General features: G+C 43.2%; 1 protein-coding gene across 1 annotated transcript in view; it reads left to right on the top strand.

The window, feature by feature from the left end:
- LOC140491565 (multidrug and toxin extrusion protein 1-like) overlaps positions 1-26,592 on the top strand; it is a 50,768-nt gene extending 24,176 nt beyond the window's left edge. Inside the window, exons 7-18 of the mRNA XM_072589952.1 lie at positions 2,518-2,562; positions 3,688-3,785; positions 3,903-4,000; positions 4,615-4,728; positions 5,038-5,105; positions 9,365-9,473; positions 16,415-16,490; positions 16,595-16,664; positions 18,251-18,383; positions 19,471-19,565; positions 21,664-21,745; positions 24,751-26,592. Coding sequence (XP_072446053.1) covers positions 2,518-2,562; positions 3,688-3,785; positions 3,903-4,000; positions 4,615-4,728; positions 5,038-5,105; positions 9,365-9,473; positions 16,415-16,490; positions 16,595-16,664; positions 18,251-18,383; positions 19,471-19,565; positions 21,664-21,745; positions 24,751-24,989 — 1,227 coding nt within the window. The 3' untranslated portion in view covers positions 24,990-26,592. The remainder of the gene's footprint in view (positions 1-2,517; positions 2,563-3,687; positions 3,786-3,902; positions 4,001-4,614; positions 4,729-5,037; positions 5,106-9,364; positions 9,474-16,414; positions 16,491-16,594; positions 16,665-18,250; positions 18,384-19,470; positions 19,566-21,663; positions 21,746-24,750) is intronic.
- The last annotated feature ends 1,146 nt before the right edge of the window (positions 26,593-27,738 follow it).

Here is a 27,738-nt window from a genome sequence, read left to right as displayed (position 1 = left end):
AAGCGACAATCTAACCACTGCCCCTTGACATTCAATGGTACTCCCCCACTATCAACATCCTGGAGGTTACCATTGACCTGAAACTTAACTGGACTTGCCATATAAATAGGAGAAAGTGAGGACTGCAGATGCTGGAGATCAGAGCTTAAAACATGTGCTGCTCAAAAAGTGCAGCAGGTCAGGCAGCATCAAAGGAACAGGAGAATCGACGTTTCGGGCATAAGCCTTTCTTCAGGAATCAGAACGATGTGCCAAGCAGGCCAAGATAAAAGGTAGGGAGGAGGGACTTGGGGGAGGGGCATTGAGAATATGATAGGTGGAAGGAGCTTAGGTGAGAGCGATAGGCCAGGGAGGGGGAGGGGGCGGAGAGGTCGTGACCTCCAAACAGACCCCACCACCAAGGATATATTTCCCTCCCCACCCCTATCAGCGTTCCGGAAAGACCACTCCCTCTGCGACTCCCTCGTCAGATCCACACCCCCCACCAACCCAATCTCCACTCCCGGCAACTTCCCCTGCAACCGCAAGAAATGCAAACCTTGCGCCCACACCTCCCCGCTCAATTCCCTCCAAGACCCCAAGGGATCCTTCCATATCCATCAGAAATTCACCTGCACCTCCACACACATCATTTACTGCATCCGCTGCACCCGATGTGGCCTCCTATACATTGGGGAGACAGGCCGCCTACTTGCAGAACGTTTCAGAGAACACCTCTGGGACACCCCCACCAACCAACCCAACCGCCCCGTGGCTGAACACTTTAACTCCCACTCCCACTCCACCAAGGACATGCAGGTCCTTGGCCTCCTCCATCGCCAGACCATGGCAACACGACACCTGGAGGAAGAGTGCCTCATCTTCTGCCTAGGAACCCTCCAACCACAAGGGATGAATGCAGATTTCTCCAGTTTCCTCATTTCCCCTCCCCCCACCTTATCTCAGTCCCAACCCTCGGACTCAGCACCGCCTTCTTGACCTGCAATCTTCTTTCCAACCTCTCCGCCACCACACCCCCCCCCCCACCCCCTCTCTGGCCTATCACTCTCACCTTAACCTCCTTCCATCTATCGTATTCCCAACGCCCCTCTCCCAAGTCCCTCCTCCCTACCTTTTAACTTAGCCTGCTTGGCACACCCTCCTCATTCCTGAAGAAGGGCTTATGCCCGAAATATCGATTCTCCTGTTGCCATATAAATACAATGCCTACAAAAGCAGGTCAGAAACTAGGAATACCGCAGTGAGAAGCTCACCTCCTGACTCCCCAAAGCCTGTCCGTCATCTATAAGGCACATCAGGAATACTCTCCACTTGCCTGGATGGGTGCAGCTCCAACAACACTTTAGAAGCTAGCTTTATTGGCATTACATCCACAAGCATTCACTCCCTCCACTACCAACGTTCAGTAGCAGCAGTGTGGACCATCTACAAGATGCACCGCAGAAATTCACCAAAGATCCTTGGACAGCCCATTCCAAGCCAATGACCACTTCTGTTGAGAAGGATAAGAGCAGCAGAACATAGAACATAGAACATTACAGTGTAATTCAAGCCTTTCAGCCCTCGATATTGCACCAACCCATGGACCAATCTGAAACCCATCTAACTTACACTATTCCATTCTTATCCAAATGCCTATCCAATGACTATTTAAATGCCCTTAAAGCTGGCGAGTCTAATACTGAAACATGGGAACACCACCTCCTGTAAGTTCCCTGCAAAGCCATTCACCGTCCTGACTTGAAAATATATCACCGTTCCTTCACTGTTGCTAGGTTAAAATCCTGGAATTCCCTCCCTAAGGGCATAGTGGGTCAACTCACAGTCCAGAAGGTAGCTCACCCCCACCTTCTCAAAAACCACAACAGCAAATTTGTGCGCAAAAAGCTGTCACAAACAGCAATACAGTAAATGGCTGCATAAAGATGTATTTTTAATCAACTGAGGGCCAGGATGCCCGGAAGTACTCCTGTTTTTTCAAATAACTGCTTTGCAATCATTTACATCGAACTAACAGAGCAGGTGCGACCTTATTTTGGCTCTGCATCTGAAAGATGACACATCCAACAGTGGAGCACTCCCTCAGCCCTGCATTCAGAGGATGAAGGGCTTTTGCCTGAAACGTCGATTTTCCTGCTCCTCAGATGCTGCCTGACTAGCTGTGCTTTTCCAGCACAGATCTAGACTCTGATTTCCAGCACCTGCAGTCCTCACTTTTGCCTGATTCAGAGCGTCAGTATAGATGTTTGCAGTCTTTCACTGTGGAGGTGAGTGCACAACCAAACTCAGGAGGAAGTGAGCTATCAGCTGACCCACAGCTAATATGGTCACGCAGAACTTCACCGGTATAAACCCTAGTCAGCTAAAGTGTAGGGTGGAGGGCCTGTGTCAACAGTCTACAAAAATGTTGTGATCAACCCCAACACTTTTGCAGATGTATAAGTGGAAATTCGTTTACTCCTTGAACAGTGATCGATTGTCTGTCTGCTCCTAATGGTTTTCAATCTTCTCTCGTAGGCAGCGATTCTTTATGACCTAGAGCTCAGATACCTTCAAAGCCAGGTAAATGTCACTGAATGTTGGAGTGTGAATGAGATTCAATAATTGCTGCATTCAGATAGCATTGCAAATTGTCAATTCCACTTCCGTTTTCAATGGCCAACTGTATTTAGACAAATGAATCAAAATATTTCAGAAGCTAATTTAGGAATGATCATGCATCTACACTGTATTCCTAATATTAACAGGGTAGCTTCTTTCCATTGGTGGGTCCATGCTGATGTTTGGTCCACAAATGGCCCTCTTTCCCCCTGCCCCTCCCTTCTTCTCACCTGATCAGAATGATCTTTCCATTCCCTTCTCCCTCATCTGCCTTTCTACCTTCCCCTTAAATCCATCTGCACTATTCACTGGACTATTGCTTGTACCTGGATGATTGAAATTGCGTTCTGAGCCCAAATAGATCAACTAGATGTCATTCCCACCCTCACTGCCTGGTCAGTAATCTGGTGGAGTTGGTCTCAAATGTAGGATCCATTGTCATGCCAGTGAAATCAAAGAGATAAAAGGAGATGATTTCTACATTGGGCAGCTTCATCAGGCAATCACCCAGAATGTGAATGTGGAAATTATTGCAGAGTCTTCTTGCTTTCAGTCACTGTCTGTCTCTCTCTGGCTGTATTCACACTGGATAACAGCAGGCGCTCTATGCATGTACTGATGGTGTCTGAGACTCCAAGATGTCAAAGGAGCAACTCTTGCCTTCTCTTTGAATATTCCATTGTTGAGGCCAACACAGAGTGAGAAACGGTACATTCAGGGGAATGGCTGGTTAGGGCATTGGTCAGGGCTCGTGACTAAAGCCAATGAATTCAAATCTCTAGCAGTCTGGGGAAGCACAATGAGAGATGGAGTAGCTCCCTGGACCATAAAGAATTTTCACTTGATGATTTCACTGAAATGTGGGCAAGTCATCCGAACCTACTATCAGCAACGTTGCAGCAATGAACCTGCTCCAAGTGAGGGAAAGGGGATCCTCTAGGTGGGAGACACTTTGTACCCCAAAGATGGGCATTGGTAAAGCAGTTGCACCATATTTCCCCTCAACCTCGGCACCATGCCACACACCCTGTTGATTTATTGACAGGCAATGCCAGGAATGACTCTATTGCTTTGTTCCCACCCCAGGGGATCATCATGCCTCAGGTGTTTGTTGGTTTCATCACCAACATCTTCAATGCTGTCATCAATTACCTCTTCCTCTACATGCTGAAGCTGGGAGTATTGTAAGTAACAAATAAGTTTTAACATTCTGAAATATCTGACTAATGAAATTTTCACTGAATGATGATCCAAAGCTTCATTTGAAACCACCTTCAGTCCGAGAACTTGGTGTTTTCCAGGGGCTCGGCTGCTGCCAATGTTGCTTCTCAGTACTGTCAGCTTCTCCTCCTGTTCGGGTACATTCGATGGAAGAAGTTGCATGTTCAGAGCTGGGGAGGTAGGTTTTGGCGATATATTACAATGGTCAAGATTGCAATACTCACTAGATGAACAGCTTATTCAATTCCTTTTCCCAATAAGATTAATGGAAAGAAACATTGGTAGGGTTATATTTGAATTTTATCAAATTCCCTCGATGGAACTCACTTGCTTGCTTGAAGCTCCTTATTTATTGATCAGTTTCCTGTTTTCTGTCTCTGGTTCTACCCTCCCTTTCCTGTTTCATGCTCTGTTACATTCCTCTGGATGCTGCCAACTTCTTGCCAACCATGGACCACGTTTCCTGTTTGAGTCTTGACAGGGAAAGTCAACAGACTACAGACCACGGAGGAGATCACGGGCAAATGTATCCCTACAGAACTGCGATGCTATAATTTCCATAAAGCATTCCCTGTGAGTGCTGTTCCTCACACATTATATAATCACCCCTAACAGTGACACATTTTATGGCTAAAGGAGCCAGAGGAAAATCCTCAGGGTCAGTTTGAAAACTGAGTTGAGTTGGATAATAATAATGTGCTTTATTTTTGGTCTGCCCTATCTTCCTTTCTGTTTATGTGCTTCTCAGGTGCTTTCTGTGCTGTGTTAGTAACTCCGTTGTTGTCTCTGTAGGATGGTCCACTGACTGCCTGCAGGAATGGGGTCCCTTTCTACGGCTGGCGGTTCCCAGCATGGTCATGATGTGTATCGAATGGTGGACATATCAAATTGGAACGTTCCTTGTAGGTAAATAAAGTACATGAGCTCTAATCAAGACACGTCTTCCAGTATTAATAAATGGTGCCAAATGTGAGTCAACAGTATATAGCAAGTAGATAGACTGAAAGGAGATGAGTAAAGATTGATTTATGGTAGTAGGGGTTTACAAGCGCACACACACACACGATAGGTTGGTCCTGATCACAATATAAAAGAACATAATATGTATTTGGGTTCTGCTATAAGGTTAGTTATATCCTGTATAGTTGTTTATCATATCACATTTGTTTGCTTCTGCAAGACTTCATTTATTGTCTGTTCCTTTCCTGTTCACAGGGTCAATTAATGAGGTGCAACTTGGAGCCCATGCCATTATTAATCAGACTTTATTACTCACATTCATGGTAAGGCTAGAAATACAGAAGTTGTGGTTCCAATGCATGTTTGAAATAGCACGCTTAATGCAACAATGGACAGATTTAGTTTAGTCACATGGAGGAAATAAAACCTGAGATAGCAGGAAACATCCTTTTTTAATGTCCTCACAATGAAGGGTTTGTCCTTTATAGAGTCATAGAGCCATAGAGATGTACATCATGGAAACAGACCCTTCGGTCTAACTCATCCATGCCGACCAGATATCCCAACCCAATCTAATCCCACCTGCCAGCACCCGGCCCATATCCCTCCGAACCCTTCCCATTCATATACCCAATCAAATGCCTCTTAAATGTTGCAATTGTACCAGCCTCCACCACTTCCTCCAGCAGCTCATTCCATAGATCCTTTACAGCTCAACTCAAACTCAACTGCGTATCACAAAGCGCCGTTAACAACATCACCAGTCTATGTTCTCAGGAAGGATCACTCAACCCGAAACATTCACTCTGATTTCTCTCTACAGCTGCTGCCAGACCTGCTGAGCTTTTCCAGCAATTTATGCTTTTGTCACTAATCTATGTGCTCAGTTTTCAATCATACATTTAAAAAGACCCTAAAATTAAATCAGCCCATCTTGTCAGCTATGGTGTTAAATCTTCCTATCTTCAGTAATGCCAGTTTTTTTTTTCTGCCAAACTGCTTCTTTTCAAATTTTTGAACTATTCAATTCAAGCTTGTTATGGTCTCTCCCACAACAAGTCCTGAAGTATTCCATGTCCTGACAATTATTGATAGAACATAGAACATAGAACAGTACAGCACAGAACAGGCCCTTCAGCCCACGATGTTGTGCCAACCACTGATCCTCATGTATGCACCCTCAAATTTCTGTGACCATATGCATGTCCAGGAGTCTCTTAAATGTCCCCAATGACCTTGCTTCCACAACTGCTGCTGGCAACGCATTCCATGCTCTCACAACTCTCTGTGTAAAGAACCTGCCTCTGACATCCCCTCTATACTTTCCTCCAATCAGCTTAAAACTATGACCCCTCGTGTTAGCCATTTCTGCCCTGGGAAAAAGTCTCTGGCTATCGACTCTATCTATGCCTCTCATTATCTTGTATACCTCAATTAGGTCCCCTCTTCTCCTTTTCTCCAATAAAAAAGTCCGAGCTCAGTCAACCTCTCCTCATAAGATAAGCCCTCCAGTCCAGGCAGCATCCTGGTAAACCTCGTCCGGACCTGCTCCAAAGCATCCACATCTTACCTATAATAGAGTGACCAGAACTGGACACAGTATTCCAAGTGCGGTCTAACCAAAGTTTTATAGAGCTGCAACAAGATCTCACGACTCTTAACCTCAATACCCCTGTTAATGAAAACCAAAACACCATATGCTTTCTTAACAACCCTGTCCACTTGGGTGGCCATTTTAAAGGATCTATGTACCTGCACCCCAAGATCCCTCTGTTCCTCCGCACTGCCAAGAATCCTATCCTTAATCCTGTACTCAGCTTTCAAATTCAACCTTCCAAAATGCATCACCTCGCATTTATCCAGGTTGAACTCCAACTGCCACCTCTCAGCCCATCTCTGCATCCTGTCAATGTCCCGCTGCAGCCTACAACAGCCCTCTATATTGTCAACGGCACCTCCAACCTTTGTGTCGTCTGCAAACTTGCTGACCCGTCCTTCAATCCCCTCATCCAAGTCATTAATAAAAATTACAAACAGTAGAGGCCCAAGTACAGAGCCCTGTGTAACACCACTCACCACAGACTTCCAGGCAGAATATTTTCCTTCTACTACCACTCGCTGTCTTCTGTTGGCCAGCCAATTCTGTATCCAGACAGCTATGTTCCCCTGTATCCCATTCCTCCTGACCTTCTGAATGAGCCTACCATGGGGAACCTTATCAAATGCTGTTAAAATGATCAACATCAAACGATGTTGAAACATTTCTCATAAGTTCTGTTATGAAGCAGATACAAACAGCTAAACCAAATTAGCCTTTCCACCTCTGTATTCACAATACAGCAAGATTAAATATTGAAAACACTCAGAATTGACCCAATGTTTCTTAACCAGATTTTTGAATAAACAATCCCAGACTCTGCAAATAATTAATTCCAGACACTGGTTTGTAACTTAAGCAAAGACTTAGCAATTTATTAACAATAAAGTAAATTCAGTAGAACAAATTAAACATGGAAGTAGTCTATTGTTATAAACCCAAAAACCTTTATTTTCAGCCTGATTCACACAAAAATCAGATAAACTAATGCAGTCATTGGATAAAGAAAATAAAGTAACAAAACTGGCCAGATTGCTTAAGTGGCTTTTCCAATGTGTTGTTCAATAGCTAGTGATATCTTGGTTAATTTCCTGGAGATGTTGATCAGGGTCACGTTAACAGTTCACTCAGGTAGAGGCAGTAATACTTATAACATCGTGTTCTATCCTCTGAGATTACAAGAGCTGACTCGGGATCTTAGACGTGGAGCACTCAAATCTTCATCCCATAGTATCAATTAGATTCCTTCTCACAGAAAAACAAACCAAATTCCATTTGAAATTTTGTATGCTCCATGAAACACTGATTCTCTCTTCCATGAGGCCACAGTTACCATTCCAACATCTGCTACCATCTTGGATGTAGAGTCTTTTTCAGACTTGCAGGAATCAATTCGCAACAACTGACTTTCTTAACACTCAACATCTGTTTAAACATAACACTCTTCCCCAGTGATGGAACTTCTGTAGAACCTTTTGATCCGGAACCAACCCACAATTAACTTCCAGGCCTGATCTCACAATTAAATATAGGCTTGTTTGGTTTGTTTTCCTTTCAACACAAGTGATTATACACAGTCCAAAAGTTATCTTTCACTCACAGCCCCCAGTTCACAGCTCCAAACCAAAATTGATGAAAGAGTAAAATGAAAATCATAGAAAATGAAGTCCCAAACACTGCTCTCGTTTGATCTTCTAATGTTCATCCTAAGTCATCACTCATTGTTACCCATGAGAGTGATTTTCATTATTTAACATCTCACAGTATTTTAGAACTCTCAATTTGATCCTGCTTTAAGGCATGACTTTGCTTCACTCTGATACTGAAAGTAACTGCTCCTGTGATGAATGTATTGAAGAGGCATCATACCAGACTCAAAAATGCAATGCTGTTTCTCTCTCCACAGATACTTGTGGACCTGCTGAGTTTCTCCAGCACTTTCTGACAGTTTAGATTGACAGCATCAGCAGTGTTTTGTTTTTCTATCTACTGTATGGTTGTGTTATCAATAAAATGGAGAAACTGAAGTACACAGAGGTGGCTGATGAGAATTTAAATTGAGGGAAAAGGAAAAGCCTTAAAAGCAAGTGAGATTGAATGTTTTACGCAGAGACATCGTGAATATCATTGATGTTGAATTTCTACATGATATTCATTAGGGGCTACAGATGAAATGTTGCATTCAGTATGGAAGATCCCCAAGGTGGATATGATAGAATAGGAAGCTCTAGTGACAAACATCGTCTGGAAGATTGTTGTATTTAACACTGGAATGAAAGGGTTCAAGCAGAATCAAATTGAGAGCTCTAAAGGGATGAAATACTGTCGGATATTAAATAATGAAAATCACTTTCATGAGTAACAATGATAGATGATTTAGGACTAACATTAGAGGATCAAAGGGGAGCACTGTTAGAGCCTTCACTTTTTTAAATTACTTTTTTTAACAGTTTTGGTTTGGAGCTGCAAACTGGGGGCTGTGAGTGAAAGATAACTTTTGGACTATGAATAACAGCTTGTGTTGAAAGGAAATCAAACTAAGTAAGCTTTTATTTATTCATGAGACCAGGTTTGGAAGTCAAGGAGTTAGGTTAACTTGTGTCCACAGAAGGATTATCCTGGCAATTTGAAGTTGAGATAAAAAGATGAAAAGGATATCATGAGAGCCAACACCGACCCTATGCCGACTTGACCATTATATGTTGGACAATCTGCATTTGAACAGCGAATAATTAGCACCAAGAACTCTGATTGATTCCAGAAGACTGGAGGACAATGGGGATGTGGGCTTGGAGTTAATGAAGTTAATTGTAAACAGCTTCCTAACTGAGATGAGGTAACCCAACATGAAGGAGGGACTGACCCCTTGCCCTTTTCTATCTTGTTTGGAGATATGTTTAACACGGGTATACCGATGGAGCATCAGATTAAATGGCAAGGATGAAAGTAATGACCATGTCCCTGTCCATGTTGTCTTCCCTGCAGGTTCCCCTGGGATTCAGTGTGGCTACAGCAGTTGTTGTGGGTAATGCATTGGGTGCCAGAGATCCACAGCGAGCTGTAAACTATGTGAAAGTTGCAATGTGCTGCATTGGTGCGTCTAAACATTTAAAACTTTGACTAAGACTGTGGTCATTTAAACAATATAGCTCTCACTATCTCCTGCGCTTTGAACTGACTGCTGCTGCTTTATCTGATCCACGTGGTTGTTCATCAAGATTCTCTGGGATGCTACAGTTTGTACTCATCGGAAGACTTGATGCATTCATCCAGCGTATTACTCACTCTCTATATATTTCCTCAACCTCAACACTTTATTTTTATTCACTTGTGGGATGTGGGCATTACTGCCTGGGCCAGCATTTATTGCTCGCCCCTAGTTGCCCTCGAGAAGGTGATGGTGAGCTGCCTTCTTGAACGGCTGCAGTCCATGTGCTATAGGTAGACCCACAATGCAGTTGGGGAGGGAATTATGGGATTTCGACTCTGCAACACTGAAAGAACAGTAATATACTCCCAAACCAAGATGGGGAGGGGATTGGAGGGGAACATTGAGGGACTGGTGTTCCCATGTATCTGCTGCCCTTGTCCTTCTAGATGGTAGTGGTTGTGGATTTGGAAGGTGCTGTCTGAGGATCTTTGTTGAATTTCTGCAGTGCATCTTTTAAATAGTACACACTGCTGCTACTGAGTGTCGGTGGTGGAGGGAATGGATGCTTGTGGATGTGGTGCCAATCAAGTGGGCTGCTTTGTCCTGGATGGTGTCAAGTATTTTGAGAGTTGTTGGAACTGCACCCATCCAGGCAAGTGGGGAGGATTCTATCCCACTCCCGACTTGTGTCTTGTAGATGATGGACAGGCTTTGGGGAGTCAGGAGGTGAGTTACTCTGACATGCTCTTGTAGCCATTGTGTTTATGTGACAAGTCCAGTTGAGTTTCTAGTCAATGGTAACCTCAAGGATGTTGATAGTGGGGAAATTCAATGATGGTAACACCATTGAATGTCAAGGAGCAGTGGTTAGATTGTCTCTTATGAGTGATAGTCATAGCCTGATATTTATGTGGTACTTGTCACTGGTCAGCCCCAGTCTGGATATTGTCCAGATCTTGTTGAACATGGGCTGCTTCAGTGCCTGAGGTGTTGTAAAATTGTGCTGAACATTGTGCAATCGATGGTGAAACATCCGCATTTCTGACCTAATGATGGAGGGAGGGCCATTGATGAAGCAGGTGAAGATGTTTGAGCCTAGGACACTCCCCTGAGGAACTTGCAAATTTCGACCTCTCACTTGCATTGTGAACACATTTCGCCTGCAACCATGTGCACATATTACAGGGCCATTCAACTGAACTCACCAGACTTTGCTAGTGTCCCTAGTGCCATGGTCAGGCTAGTTGCAAATCACTCTTCAGGCTTGGCAATGGAGTGATCACCCTCGATTGACCACTGGCCTCTGCTGTGAAACAACACTGTATCGCTCTGTGGGCACAGGTTACACCAGGTGCCACCTTCCCTCACACCCCACGGGCCTTCTTTAGATTAGATTAGACTCCCTACAGTGGAAACAGGCCCTTCAGCCCAACAAATCCACACCGACCCTCTGAAGAGTAACCCACCCAGACCCATTTCCCTCTGACTAATGCACAGAACACCATGGGCAATTTTGCATGGCTAATTCACCTGACCTGCACATCTTTGATTGTGGGAGGAAACCAGAGCACCTGGAGGAAACCCATGCAGACACAGGGAGAATGTGCAAAACTCCACACAGACAGTCGCCTGAGGCTGGAATTGAATCTGGATCCCTGGTGGTGTGAGGCAACAGTGCTATGGTAATGTGAGATGGCAAGCTGTTGAACACAGATGCCACTAGCCTTGCCAGATTGTGCCAGCTCATTGAAACTCCTCTAGCACTGTATACTTCTTTGTTCAACTGTCTTGCTGACTCCCTCAGCCACCTCCAGCCCCATGTTCTCCATCATCTTCCTGACCTCCAGCCACCTCTCCGTTCCCTCCCTGTCTTGCTGTAAGACTTCCAAGGAGAGCGGCCATTCCCCTCACTCTGATCATTTCTGCACAGTCTCCTTCACAGTCCCCATCCAATGTCCTCTCCATGTGTAGCCTCTGCACAATAACAAGAGTAGACAACCTGATCCATTGAGAATGCCCTACCCTTCAATACCATCATGGCTGATCTTCGGCTTTCAATTTCCTTTCCCACCCTCTCCCTATATTCCCCACGACTCCAAGAAATTTGTCTAACTCAGCCTTAAATATATTCAATGACAGAGACTCCAAAACCCATTAGGGCCAAGAATTCCAAAGATTCACAACTCAATGTTTGAAGAAATTTCTCCTCATCTCAGTCCTAAATAATTGGTCCCTTATTCAGAGACTGTGCCCCTGAGTTTTTGATTCCTTGATCAGTGGAAACTATCACAATCGCCTAACCTATTGAACCCCTCAGAATCTTGGACCTTAAAAAGAGATTGCCGCTTAGAGCATTCTGTCTGGCTGTATCACTACCTCGAATGGCAACTGTACCATTCAAGATCAGAGATGGTTACAGAGAGTGGTGATCTCGGCCCGGACAATCACAAAGGCCAACCTCCCATCTACAGAATTCATCTACCAGGGTGCACTGTCAAGGAAAGGCCACCAGCATTCTCAAAGATCCATCCCACCCCAGCAATGTTTTTCTACAACCTCTACCATCGGGGAGAAGGTACAGAAGGCTGAACACACGCACCAGCCAATTTCATAATAGTTTCCACCTGTTTGTTGTTAGAATACTGAATGGACTCACAAACTCTTAGCATTTGCCTGTACCTATGTTTTTTGTTTTTTCTGCTGATTACCTATTATTTACTTATCTCTGCTACTTAACTACGTGGCCTGCCAGTATTGCTCGCAAGACAAAGCTTTTCGCTGTGCTTTGGTACATGTGACAAAAAATTCAATTCAATTCAATTCCTCTCATCTCCAGAGAATATGAGTCAAATTTGTTCAGCTTCTCATCACAGAATAATCTCCTCATCAGAGATCAATTTAGTGATTCTTCGCCATACTGTGAGCTTGCTCTTTGTAATTACCATCCATTCAAACTCTACTGCGTGGCATCAGAAGCCAGGTCCTTCCTTATTATTTCCACTAAGTCATCCTTTACTATTAGGACAATCCCCCCTTCCTTTGCCACTCCATCCTGTCTCTCCTAAATATTGTGCAACCTGGAATAGTTACTTTCCACCTTTAATCAACTTGTAATCATGACTTGGTTATGGTGGTTAGATTGAAATAATTTACCAATATTTGTGCCAGTAGCTCATCTGTCTTAGTGTAAATACTTCAAATGAAAAAAAATTAACTTTATTTTGTTTAACTTCTATTCCCTTATTCACTGACGTTTAATTCTTGTTAAACTCTTTGGCCTGGATTTTCCTATAGCCAGGTAGAGTTTCTGAAAGGTTGAAGGGAGATGTACATGAGGATACTATGGAATCCCCATTGAAGCAGACTGTGAAGGAATTGCCAAGGAAATTGGAGATTCCCTTGTGCCTGGAGCCTTCAAACATTTCCATTTCAATTGGGAGAACTTGGAAGGTTGTACAGCAGTTAAGTAAATAGTGACTCCTGAAAGATTAGATGAAAAAGTACCTAGTCTAACTCTTGCATACGTTAAGTTATGAGTACCCCCCCTTCCCAGGTTACCTCATAGGCATCCCCCAAAAATACCTCTCGCTGACCTTACACCGCTTTGAGACTCTGGCCCAATGCCTCCTCACACCCCTGGAAATGACAACTCTTGCCAGTCACTTGAAAGACCCTTCCACTGGACCCAACAGTGACATCCTTCCTACTAATCTGACTGAAGTCACCAAACAGGATGAGCAGAGAATCAGAAACTGATTGTCTCACTGGAAAAGCCAGGACCAGTTGTGCCATTGCTATCTGTGCTTTCCTTGTCTCTGAAGAACAATTGGTGATGGCAATAGATTGTGAGGAGAGCCTGTTGTTTCTTGCTTTCTGTCTCCTTCTAGTTTTGAAAAGGAGTCATATTCACGACCTTCCAAACTGATGGGAGCTTCCTCAATTCTAGAAAGTATTGGCTAATAAAAACTAGCGCACTAAGTTAATTAACTATCTCACTAACCATTTCTTTTAAGACGACAGCACGCCATCCATCAGGAGCCGGGCACTAATCAACCCACAATGCACACAATTTACCCAGCAATATTTCTCTGCCGCCTGCGATTCCCCCAAATGCCTCCTTCCCCTCTGATTCCTGATTTCCATCTGCACTGGGATGCAACGTGCATCCTCTACAGTGAATTTGCATGCAAATTGTTCAATGGTTAAATTGTTCACCAGTACCTTCTCAAGGGCATATAGGGACAAGAAATAAAATGCTGCTCCAGCCTATGATGCTCATGAACCACGGGTGAACTAAAAAGTTCATTTGTCATCTCCTTATTTTGCATTATTAATTCTCCAGATTCACTTTCTCTAGGACCAATGCTAACTTTATTAAGTTTTTTTCTTTTTTAACTCTTTATAGAAACCTTTATTATTTTGTATTTCTGGTTAGCTTTCTCTCGTTCTCAGATTTTTACTTGGACATTACTTTGTAACCATTCATTGCTTTTCTAATATTCTACATGATCTTCTGATTTACTCCTGTCTTTGCATAATTATATGTTTTTTGTTTAAGTTTGACTTTCCTAGTTGATCACAGATGGTTGGTCTATCCTTTGGAATTTTTCTTACGCATTTCGATGTAGAACGGAAAGTGAGTAAAGTACCAGCAACCATGAAGCTAACAACAATTGTTATAAAACTCATCTGGCTTACTGCCTGGAAAATCAATGTGCCAGCCACACCTGCTCTGCCTTACAGTTACCTGTGACCCCAGACTCATAGCAATGTGGCTAACTCCAAAATGGCCTCACAACCTACTCTGTTCAAGGAACTTGGCCAAAAGATGCTGGCCTAGACATGAAAACCCTGAAAACTTCTTCTTTCCCCTCTTTGTGTTCAGCTGTCCATTTGCCATTTGCCATCTGACCATTTGCCAACTGGCAGAAGGCACAAGTTACTATTTTGGGATGATTACCTTTGATGTTTTCACCCTAAACCTTCAAATTCTCTTAACAAGAATTTCATTCCTGGGTTGGTTCTCACCTTCACCATGATGACCTGACTTCCCCATCTCCCTCTCCACATTCCTCTTCAGCCACGAGGAGATGTCTGACACCAGGCAGTTAGCATGACGTTCAGAATTTCTATTGGCAACTGCACAGAACAATATCTAACACCTTGACTCTTGGCTGTATTATTCTGTACAGTATGAAGGCTACTGACTGCCATTTCAATTGCCATTGTTTGACACTCTGGAACCTCTTCTCATCCATAACTTGGTTCCAGGGTGTCAAACAACGGCAATTGAAATGATAGTCAGTAGCCTTCATATTGTACAGAACAATACAGCCAAGGGCCAAAGGAGGAGATAGTGCTCTGTGCAGCTGCAACTAGGAATTCTGAAGGTCATGCTAACTTGTAATTCACCAGCACTCCCACCTAATCGATACATGTGAACATACAAATATTTGAATTAGAAGCAGGAGTAGACCATTTGGCCCTTTGATCCTGTTCTACCAATTTGTAAGAACATGACTGATCTGATTGTTGCCCTAAACTTTACTTCCCTGCCTAGCATTGATATCCTTGGATGCTCACTGGCTGAAGTGGGAAAATCTCAGAGGATTTCCCACTGCTGGCCATATGGCTTCATGATCCAAATTCAGCCCCAGTGCCAGGACTTACATTCAATAGGGAAAATGTTGCCCAATGGTTTCTGATTAGATATCCACAGAGGTTACCTGATGGTTGACCATTTCTGTTCTGTTTTGTTTGATGTTTTACATTAATAGAATAATCTAGAATTTGGTCCTTGGTTTATGCTGTTTTGATCTTCTCAGGTAGACTTCAACATTCTGGATTAGAAAAAGAAAAATAAGCTATGGGCTCTGCTCCTGATGGTTATCCAAAGATAGATAGAACAGACGATCAGACCAAAAGTGATACCTCCTCCCACTCAGTTGAAGAACTTCAGTTAAGCCATATTGGAAATATTGTGTACAGTTCTGGTCACCACACTAGCAGAAAGATATGGATGGTTTGGAGAGGGTAAACAAATGGTTTACCAGGATGTTGCCTTCTATGGGAGATTTTAGCTATGAAGGACTGGGAGAAAGTGAGCACTGCACATGCTGAAGATCAGAGTCAAAGAGTGTGGTTCTGGTAAAGCACAGCTGGTCAGGCAGCATCCAAGGAGCAGGAGTCAACATTTTGGGCATAAGCTCTTCATCAGGAATGGGTTTATTTTCACTGGAACGCAGGAAATTGAGGGATGACCTGATAGAAGTTTATAAGATTGTGAATGGCACGGATAGAGTGGAAAGTATGAGGCTTTTTCTAGGGCAATTACTAGAGGACACAGGTTCAAGGTGCAAGGTGTGAAAGAGATGTGCGAAGCAAGTTCTTCACCCAAAGGGTGGTGAGTATCTGGAACGTGCTGTCAGAGGAGGTGGTGGAAGCAGACACAATAGCAACATTCAAGAAGCATCTGGACAAACACATGAATAGGACAGGAATAGAGGGATAAGGATCCTGTATGTGAAGACAGTTTTAGTATGGAAGGGCAAACTGTGTCGGCGTACTCTTGGAGGGCTGAAGGGCCTGTTTCTATGTTTTGTTCTTTGTTGTTGAATTTGACATTGACTAGCTCAGCATAGGCAGGAAGAAATTCCTCAGAGCAGGTTCTAGGAATTGGTTGAGGAGGAATTGGGATCCGTTAAGGTGTACCCAGACAGGAAGTTGACACAAGGTACAGCAGAGTGGAGTTAGGGGCAGTGTGTTACGCAATGGAAAGAGGGAAGGGAAACAGAAATGATGATCTGCAATTCCCTTAAAAGAAATTATCTGGAACTTCAAATCAATTGTTCAATGAGAATTTTTTTATATACATATTTCCACAGGGTTTTTTTGCTTCATCAACGCTGTGATACTTGGATCGATAAAGGATGTGGTGGGCTACGTCTTCGTCAGTGACAAGTTAGTAATAAAAACTATTATGAGCAAAAATAAACACAATAACATGCCTTTACAAAATGGATTCGAAATGATGTGAAAGCTTTGTGTTTATTTTCATTTTCCAGAGAAATTGTTGATATAGCAGCACAAATAATTCCATTGGGTGCTGTTTTCCATCTGTTTGATGCCATGGCTGTGAGTATTTTTGTATTTTTTTATTCACCTCGTTATTCCTGTGGAGACTACAGTTAAAAAACTGAACTTTCCCGCCAATTCATACAGAGGAATCCAAAGGACCTTCCATCTGGAAGGAAATATGCAGCAGATGCATGGGAACACCATCACCTTCAAGTTCCCCTCCGAGCCACCCCACCACCCTGACTTGGAAATACCTCACCATCCACTCACTGTCCACTCACTGTCACTGAGTCAAAATCCTGGAATTCCCTTCCTCAGGGAGTTGTGAGTCTACCTACAACCCATGGTCTGCAGCGGTTTAAGAAGGCAGCTCACCACCACCCTCTCAAGGGGCAACTAGGGATAGACAATAAATAGGTAAAAACAAGGACTGCAGATGCTGGAAACCAGAGTCTTGATTAGAGTGGTGCTGGAAAAGCACAGCAGGTCAGGCAGCATCCGAGGAGCAGGAACATTGACGTTTCGGGCAAAAGCCCTTCACCTATTCCTGATGAAGGGCTTTTGCCCGAAACATTGATTTTCCTGCTCCTCGGATGCTGCCTGACCTGCTGTGCTTTTCCAGCACCACACTAATCTAGACATAGGCAATAAATACTGGGTCCAGCCAGTAATGCACACATCCCATGGGTGAACTTAAAAAAGGGTATATTTCTGCAGAACCTCCTTAGCTTGGCGCATGAGAATCCTGAAGGTATGGATTTCCCAGTGGTTCCTTCATCTAGCCACAGTAACATTCTAGTACACCGTATGTTTGGCTCCTGTAAAAACTGAAGTAAATGGCTATAACTTTATATCATTATAACTGCTGTCCAATCTTCAACTTCCTTCTCCTTAGCTGTCATGCAACACTAACAACCTGACTGATTGGATTTCCTGCTGAAATATGCTCTCTGTGACCTTTGTACCTTCTTTGACCCCATCAGCTTTCATTTCCTGAGGTCACAGCCTAATCTCTCAGCCGCCAGGTGTCACAGCCAAGAGTTCCAAACTTGTACCTCCCTTTTCCCAGAAACCTGATATTTTGACTTTCCTTTCAGAAATGGAGTGATACAAACATTGTGGCCCAAAGTCCGTTCACAAAGCAGCTTGCGCACATTCCCCTCTGGGCCTGAAAAACTGTGGAAGGCATAACAACAGGACCACAAGTGGCCTTTCCATTCCTCACTATTGCCAATTTATTTTAATTGCTTTCTGTTATGTCAATCAAGTATGTCAGATTCTGTCGATCACACTATATAGTGTCATACTTTCATTTCCCATTTTGATATGGTGCAATCCAACTTGATATAGAATATTATACTCTCCACAGCACTAAAAGATTTTGCCCAACTGGTCTGTAGTAATGTCCATGATTCACATGACCCTCCTGCCCTTCTATTACACCTCAGCCAAATGACCTGTTAACTACAATAGATAGCAAGGTGAGAAACATAACCTCTACCCTATATCAGTGACTGTGCTCAAAGTATAATCCATTGGTTCCAAATTATTTGATGATGTATAATCACCAGATTTTGCTTCCTTTTTATCAAAACTACATTGTTGTGTAATCACTGATTACTTTCTGTGTGTCTATTTTGCAGGGTGTGAGTAGTGGAGTGTTAAGAGGAGCTGGGAAACAAAAGCTAGGAGCTATCGGAAACCTGATTGGTTACTACTTAATTGGGTTGCCCATTGGAATTGCTCTGATGTTTGCTGGAAAACTCGGTGCACTTGGTAGGAAATTAAATCATTCTCCCATTTGCTTTTCAGTGGCGATTATCACCCACCACCCCATTTTCTCTAAACTTCAGAGTATTCCAAACCCTCTAGAGATCCCCTCGAGAAGATTGTATTTGTTTGAAAGTTATGATCCTGAGGCGCAATGTAAGTCATAGAGTCATGGAGATGTGCAGCACGGAAACAGCCCCTTCAGTCCAACTCGTCCAAGCCAACCAGATATCCCAAATTAATCTAGTCCCATTTGCCAGCACTTGGTAAACCCTTCCTGTTCATGTATCCATCCAAATGCCTTTTAAATGTTTCAACTGTACCAGCCTCCACCACTTCCTCTGGCAGCTCATTCCATACACGCTCTGTGTGAAGAAGTTGCCCCCAGGTCCCTTTTAAACCTTTCTCCTCTTGCTTATAACCTATGCTCTTTGGTTTTTGAACTAACCCTGTGTGACTTTGGGACCGATATCTGTCAATACTCATTTTGTACCATTAGGTAGGGTATCATGTTCCCATGGCTATCTCAATCTGTAACCATAGACACTAGATAGACAATAAATGGGTAAAAACAAGGACCGCTGATGCTGGAAACCAGAGTCTTGATTAGAGTGGTGCTGGAAAAGCACAGCAGGTCAGGCAGCATCCGAGGAGCAGGAAAATCAACTTTTCGGGCAAAAGCCCTTCACCTATTCCTTAGCTTGGCGTATGAGAATCCTGAAGGTATGGATTTCCCAGTGGTTCCTTCATCTAGCCACAGTAACATTCTAGTACACCGTATGTTTGGCTCCTGTTAAAAACTGAAGTAAATGGTCCTGAACCATAGACACTGGAATGTTGACAGGAAGTGAGCATCAAGCTGGGCTGAGACAATGGTGCTGTCCTACTTCCGCACATGGATATTTCCAATGTAGCTGGTTAGATAACAATCAGGTATGAATTCAGGGGTACTCAGGCCAAATGTGAACAATAGTGCCATGCAGACTGTTGCCAGTCATCAGGTAAAGGTGTAATAATTTGACAGAGGAACAGAAGTAGGAGGAACATCTGACACCATTGTTTCAATACTCACTGCATCGTTGTCATTTTGCAGGCTTCTGGTCTGGAGCGACCATTTCTGTGATTGTACAATTAACTTTCTTTCAAACCGTGATTTGTCGAATAAACTGGAAAAAAACATCCAATCAGGTAAGAACAGATAATAGGTAATAGAGTTCTTCTTTTTTGGTTATACCAACATCTTCTGTAAGTTTGTCTTTCCATCTCGACTTGTTACACTAAGCATTATACCCAACTGGAAGAATAAACAATGAAACTCCTACAAACCTCGCAACATCACTCTTCATCTTGGCACAGGAAGCTCATCAGAGAGGCTCCTGGCTAATTTCACAACCAGCAGCAAAGTGTAAACTCCAGATGTCCAAGGAGGACAAATGGTGTCGTCACCTTTTTTTAAGAGATCTCAATTCACCTTTTTTTAAAGGGAAATTGCCAATAGACTATAAATTTTTTAAATGAAAAATATAAGCTACAAATTAAGTGAAAGTTTGGTTTCTGGAATTAAAGCTGCACTTCAGTCCTTCCGATGTGTTTGCATACCCAGAAAGAAAACCAGTAAACCTGGTGCACGAGACATACTGGCCCAGCTCATCTTAGCTACCTCAAAAGGGCAATGCATTACAACCACTAGGAAGGAGCAAATTACTGCAGCTGCTGGAATCAGTCCTGAAAACAACCAACACTGGAGATCACAGCGGGTCAGACAACATCCATGGAGAGAGAGCAGTGTCAAGAGTGTGGCGCTGGAAAAGCACAGCGGGTCAGGCAGCATCCGAGGAGCAGGAGAATCAACACTTCGGGCATAAGTCCTTCATCAGGAATGGGGTTCCGGATGATTCCTAATGAAGGGCATATGCCCGGAACATCGATTCTCCTGCTCCTCGGATGCTGTCTGACCCACTGTGCTTTTCCAGCACCACACTCTCGACTCTGATCTCCAGCATCTGCAGTCCTCAATTTCTCCATGGAGAGAGAGCAAGCTAACATGTCTAAAGGATACTTCATCAGAGAACTTTCTGATGAAGAGTAATCTAGAGTCAAAATGTTAGCTTGTTTTCCCTCCATGGATGCTGTCTAACTCATTGTGATCTCTAGCTTTGATTGTTTTCAGTACAACCAATACATGCTTTCATTTACTGTTTCTTCACTCTCTGCAAAGACCTCATGCACACTGACAGATGCCATCCCTCTCTGCTGGGAGATGCATGCAGTAACATCACTGCAGAGGAGAAGTGACCCTCACTTACTTCGCCCTGGGAATGGTCAGCCTGGCCAAGTCTGTAAAGGGTCAAAGGTCAATGTGAGGGGCCTCCCTTCAGTGCTGTCTTCCCCTCAAACGACACTGTCAGGATCAACAATTCACAGTGTGGAGCACTGCGTCTTGGCTTGCTGTTGTACAGGAACTCTGTAAGACACTGTGCCATCTCCCGAAGGGAAAACCAGTAAAACTGGCCAATGAGATGTACTGGGCAAACTCATTCTGAACTGAAAATGTGTTGCTGGAAAAGCGCAGCAGGTCAGGCAGCATCCAAGGAGCAGGAGAATCGACGTTTCGGGCATTCTGAATACTTGAAATTAGAACTCCTGTTCTGATTTTCAATTATGACTGTTTTTTGGATGAGGCACAGGGGTCCTACTAAAGGAAGCATTAAAGTTTTTTAATTACATTGAGGCCAAAAAAGGTTTGGTCATTTGCATTCTCAGAAAGAATCATAATGAACTTGAAACGTTAACTGTGTATCTTTCTGTCCACAAATGCTGCCAGACCCTCTGAGTTTCTCTAGTGCTTTCCGTTTTTACTTTTGATTTTCCACGCTGTAACACTGATCTTCAGACTGCTCTGAATTGTCACTTCCCAATAATATCACATGAACTAAGACAAAGAACACCAAATGCTGGAGATCTGGAACAAGGAATTGTTCTGAGGGCTGGGTCAATGGACTCAAAATATTAACTATATCACGAGAAATGTCTTCCACTGTATACAGAACTCTGCAGATTGCACTGGACAGGTCACTGGACTACCTCATGAAGGGAGACTGGAAAATGTCCAATCTCCAGAGAGAGCTAAAGCGTAATTAACATGAAATTAAATCTTAACAATCAGCAGGTATAATATAATGAAAGCAGCTTTGTAGTAATAGATTAGAGAATGACTTATATAGATGGTGCTACCCCTGCTGTTACCTTTCCTCAACTTTCATGATAGTTTTGTCCTTTTCCAAAGGCACAGCTAAATGCAGGCATGGTGAGAGATGTGAGCGCCTCAAACAGTGCCTCTGCTGGTCAAACCAAGAATACCTCAACAGGTAAAAACAAAGGAATGTTATCAGAATAAAGTTGAGTACATTTTCATTAAATTATTCAAACTTTATCATTTAGACTTTCTATCAAAGTAAGTTTTTCTGTAAGTGATTCAAAGGTTCTCTGAACCCCTCATCCTCACTCAGTTCTTCCCCTCTCCCCAAATTTAAATTCCAACTCCTGTTGCCGATCAGTGAAGGACATAACATCTTTAAGATCAAAGGTATGTGATTCACAAAGAGCTACCAATGAATAAAGTAGGTGAAAGTGAGGACTGCAGATGCTGGAGGTCAGAGTCGAGAGTGTGGTGCTGGAAAATCACAGCAGGTCATGCAGCATCCGAGGAGCAGGAGAATTGACGTTTCCGGCATAACCCCTTCATCAGGAATGGGGTTCCTGATGATCTCTGATGAAGGGCGTATGCCCAAAACGTCGACACTCCTGTTCCTCGGATGCTGTCTGGCCTGCTGTGCTTTTCCAGCACCACACTCTCGACTACCAATGAATACTGTCACGTAGCACACAGGAAACAGGAAGTACAGACTTGTAAGGCAGATGAGAACTTGCTTCTGCTTTGCTGCTGTTGTGTCAGAATTAGTCAATGTTTGGTTTCCCACTATCCTTTCTGGGAGTCAGTTAGCTCAGTTGGCTGGAAGGCTGGTTTGTGATGCAGCATGAGACTATCGTGCTCTATTCCTGTACCAACTGAGGTCAGCATGAAGGGCCTGGCTCCTCAGCTTCATCCCTCACCTGACGTTAAACTGCCACCAGTTTTCTCTCTAATGACTGAGTGGAACTACAGAGATTTGGCTGCTTCTATAGTCTATTCCGATGCATTTGGATGGATATAGGAATAGGAAGGGTTTGGAGGGATATGGGCTGGGTGCTGTCAGGTGGGACTAGATTGGGTTGGGATATCTGGTCGGCATGGACGGGTTGGACCAAAGGGTCTGTTTCCATGCTGTACATCTCTATGACTCTATGACTCTAATAGCTAACAAGAGTCAGAATCAAAACAGTGACTTTGTTTATTTTTTTATTTCCATTTCTCAATGTAAATGGAGCAGTCAGTGTAAGGAACGCCCACTGCAGATAAAACACAGTAGATTGAATCCCACAGAGATTTAGTTTGGGTTAGTAAATTTTGAGAAGATTTGACACGAACGAAAATTCCTAGAAGTATGGCATTCCAACCGGAACCCTATCACCAAACACATCGAGTTAGACCCCATCTACCACCCCTTGAGAAAAAGAACAGGAAATGACATCGCATAAATAGAAATTAGGAATCGTCAGCAATGCTTCGCCCAGAGGCGAAGATGTTACCTAGTAGGGTGACGAAACGTCTGGAAATGAACCTTCCAGCTCAGTGAGCAAACCTGCATCCAGTTTAGTTTACATTCTTCTCAATCAGATGCGCTGAAATGTTTTGATGGTATAAATGTTGGATGGATTCCCATCTTAGATTCATATGTTCCTCGAAATCATAAACTTAGGGTGAGCCCAATTACAGGAGGCAGTGAGCAATGAATTTATAAGACGAGAATCTTACGCACAGATGGAGTCCATTTGGCTCATGCTAGCTCTTTGAAAGAAACTTTAAATTGAATCTCACACCTCAGTTTCTCTGGTCTGACTCTGCAAATTAATTCCGTTCAAGTACATTAAGAAAAAGCAAAAGATTCTGGGAGTCTGAAAGAAACAGAGAAAATGCTGGAAAAATTCAACAGGTCTGACAGCATCTATGGAGAGAAAGCAGTGAAGAAGGGCCATTTATCCAAAATATTAATTCTGCTTTCTCTCCACAGATGCTGACTGACCTGCTGAGTTTTATCCAATATTTTCTGATTTTTGTTTCCTTCAAGTGCATGTCTAATTGCCTTTCACATTTTTCTTTGGGAACTGCTTCTTCTATGCTGAACAAGTTCTTAGGCCATTGGGCCCATTTGGTCAAAGTCCTGCTGTACTCTGAGGTAACCTTCTTCACTGTCCACTACACCATCTATTTTGGTGTCATCTGCAAACTTACTAACCATTCCTCTTATATTCATATCCAAATCATTTACATAAATGATGAAAAGCAATGGACTCAGCACCGATCCTTGTGGCACTCCACTGGTCACAGGCCTCCAGTCCAAATAAAACCCTCCACTATCACCCTCCTTGGCTTGTAGCCTTTCACTTGGATTACACAGGTGTCAAACAATCTGAAAGGAAGATAAAATGTCGCCATAGTCTTACCAGATCATAGGGCTGCTCTCTCACTAGGGACAAACGACTGGTGGTGGTTTAACCCCTGAGGGTCACTACGCCTCAGGCGAGGGGAGAGAATGAGGAAAGTTTTTCATGTAATGTATGTGCGTGTGTGTGTGTGTGCATTTGTGTGCATGTGTGAGAGAGTGTGTGTATGAGTGTGAGTGTGTGTGTATGAGTGTGAGTGTGTGTATGTGTGAGTGAGTGTATGAGTGTGCATGAATGTGTATGAGTGTGAATGTGTGTGCCTGAATGTGTGTGTGAGTGCGTGTGAGTGTGTGTGTATGAGTGTAATTGGGTGTGTGCATGTATGTGAGTGTGTGCATATGAGTGCATGTGTGTGCGTGTGTGTGTGAATGTGTATGAGTGTCTGTGTGTGTGTGTGCGTGCGTGTGTGTGTGTGTGTGAGTGCATGTGTGTGCGTGTGTGTGTGAATGTGTATCAGTGTGTGTGTGTGTGTATTCAACTGTTGCGTTGAGGTAGCCTCTTAACTGGATTCAGGACAACTGCACAGTAAACTACCTGTCAGCCTGTAGAGAATCTTTATGTTGATGTACCCTATAATGAGGTGGGTCAGGGGTAATTTGGTCTCTGTATTTTTAGCAGGGCAGATCGCCTAGAAACAGATTGTGTGATCTTGCCAATGGCTGTTAATGGAGAAGATCATTGGGATCAATAGTGATCATAATCACCAGGCCTCCTGTTAGCAACTGGATCAACAGTGAGCCTACAACTTATATCTGACTGTCCTTCACAGAGGCTGACAGAGAAAGCGGTGCAGTGCTTCTGATGCCCACTGTTCTCCAGTCGGAACAAAAGACGGATAAGGGCCAGGTGACAGATGAGGCTTCGATTGTGGACACTGGGGTTACCACAGTTGGAGAAATCCTGTCCATAAAACAACTGATCATTCGCCGTGGGCTCGCCTTCCTCTCAGGACTGCTTATATTAGCAACGGGACTAGCGATACACCTCAGTCTTGCAAAGGACCTGTAGACCCCAGCAGGGGTAAATACTTTTTCTTTTTCCAGGTCTCCTGCTGACATTTTCTTGAGGGTAAATATTTTATTTTTGGGGACTATGCTTTCATTTTCACTCACTGATTTATGATGTATTGCTGTCAAATAGTAACAAGACCTTGTGCATTTCTGTTGACATACGGCATATTTGGATATGCACAGAAGTAACATTGGAATATTATGTCAATATACTTGATAACTATCAGTTCTACATTGAACTTAAAGCAAAAATATACAAGAAAACTTTAATTTCCCAGACACAACAGCATTTAAATTAGTACAAAACAACAGGCTTAGGAACAAAAGATTTTGTTCTTTAAAATAATGAGCACCCCTAGGTCCTTCTGTTCTACAACACTACCCAAGGGCCAACCATTCATTGTATAAGACCTACCCTTGTTTGCTTTACCAAAATGCAATACCTTACATTTATCCAGATTGAACTCCATCTGCCATTTTTCAACCCATTGACCCATTTGATCACAATCCCTTTGTAATCTTAGAACCCCCTCTTCATTGTCTATGCCACTAATTTTGGTGTCATCTGCAAATTTACTAACCATGCCTTCTATATTCACATCCAAATCATTTATATAAATGACAAACAAAAGTGGACCCAGCACCGATCCCTGTGAAACACCGCTGGTCACAGGCCTCCAGTCCAAAAAGCAACTCTCCACCACCACTGTCTGTCTCCTGCCATTAACCCAATTATGTATCCAAATGGCAAGCTCACCCTGACTTCCATGTGACCTAACTTTACTAATTAGTCTACCATGCAGAATCTTGTCAAAGGCTTTATTAAAGTCCAAATAAACAATGTCTTCTGCTCTGCCATCATCAATCTTTTTTGTAACTTCCTCACACAAAACCATGCTGACTATCCTTAGTGAATGTTGCCTCTCTAAATGTCCATAAATGCTCGTAGCTCCTGAATCTTTGCACCTTAAACGAGAGACTGCACAGTGATTTGCAAGGAATTCTTTGCCTCAGTGATTCAAAGATTCCATGGATCCCATTTAACTGAGTATTTCATTCCTGACACTTTCCCCCCTCAACTGTCTCGCTCAATCCCTCTTGCAGCTTCCTTTTTCCATTTTCAGTCCCTCTTCCAGCCTCCTCCATCCGTCTTGCCATCACATATTATAGTCTTTACCTCCCTCTCTACTCCTGAAGCAGCTGGAAGACTAGAGCAGTACCTGGAGGATGATAGTAAGGCCACTGGTGACCCTGGAACTGGTGTCGAGGGGACGGCTGACGGAGGGGTGAACACAGGGATCGGTACTTGGCTGCAACATCGGCAGAGCCGGCCGGCAATCTTGACATTGAGGTAGGGTCTTGGCCTGGCATCCTGTGGCCCAGGATTCCTTTTGGTGGTTTTTGTGACGTCCCTTTGTGGGATTGGCGATGAGATTGGTCCTTGGAGCAGCTCCTGGAGCACCATGATGGTCTTGCAATGGCTGTGTCTATTCCCAAACCCAGGAACTGGGACTTGAATTAAGATGGACTTAGTTTTTAAAGATTTTTTTTCTGATCTCTGCCTTCTATTATTAATATAGGTGCAATGATATGGTAACTTAAACGCTTTTCACTGTATATTTTTCATCAAATATACAAGTGACAATAAATGACTATTCTATTTTCTTCTGTTATCAGTTGTCTAATTAATCCTGGTAAAATGAAACTAGGAGGAATGCACTGACAATCATTTCTCCACAGTTGGACAAGCCATCTCAAGATGTGTAAAATCCCAGTTAAACCACTGAGATGATCAATAAGTCACTGGACTCAAAGCTAAACTCTACTTTCTATCCAGAGATGCTACCAGACCTGCTGAGCTTCTCCAGCAACTTCAGATTTCCAGCATCTGCAGTTCTTTGTTTAATATTTGCTCAAATTGCCTGACTGCTATTCATGGCAGGTTTTGTGGTTAATAAGAAAATATCTAGTTACTGGAACAGACAAATTTAACAAATGGCAGAATAAAGAATGTCAGATCTACTGCTAAAAATCACACAACACCAGGTTATAGTCCAACAGGTTTAATTGGAAGCACACTAGCTTTCGGAGCGATGCTCCTTCATCAGGTGATTGTCTACTGCTGTGTATCTTAAATTATACCCTTTAAAGCATACACTCAAGCAAACACTTGGAGCACAGTATTAGATCCCTAGCTCTGGGCCAAAACTCTCCTGATTCAAGTCTCAGTTGCCCCACAAGTGTCCAAACAGTTTTGATTAAAATAACTCCACACACTCATTCATATTTAAGACAGATGGGTTAATGCAGATAATAAGGGAGGAAAAAGAATACAGATAGTGTAGGCAAAATTCTGAAGACTGAAAGTCCACTTTTCAAGGCTAGATTCAACTGGCTGACACAGATCCTCCTGATTATTAACCATGTTGACATGCTGCTGGCCGTAAATTGCTGATCATTCTTCACTTTGATAGTTGATCTGCTGTTTCTTGTTACAATTCTTTTGGTTTTCTTGGTATGCCTGTCCTTTTCCCCCCACACAGTGGGACAGATGGATGCTTTCAATTTGCAGGGCTCAGATTGCTTTTTGCAGTTTTTTCTCTTACAGCTGTTATGGCACGGGGTAAATCCCTCTGCTAATTTAACACAGAAAAGATTCACTTTGTGCTGTATTCTGTTGAAATTCATGGGGGCAAAGAACCATCCCAGGGGTCATTGTTTAATGTAAAAATTAATAACTTTGTTCT

The sequence above is a fragment of the Chiloscyllium punctatum genome, chromosome 19 (assembly GCF_047496795.1).
Source record: "Chiloscyllium punctatum isolate Juve2018m chromosome 19, sChiPun1.3, whole genome shotgun sequence".
In the NCBI taxonomy this organism is placed as follows: Eukaryota; Metazoa; Chordata; class Chondrichthyes; order Orectolobiformes; family Hemiscylliidae; genus Chiloscyllium; species Chiloscyllium punctatum.
Note: the sequence above shows the minus strand (reverse complement) of the source record. Positions and strands in the feature narration are given on the sequence as shown.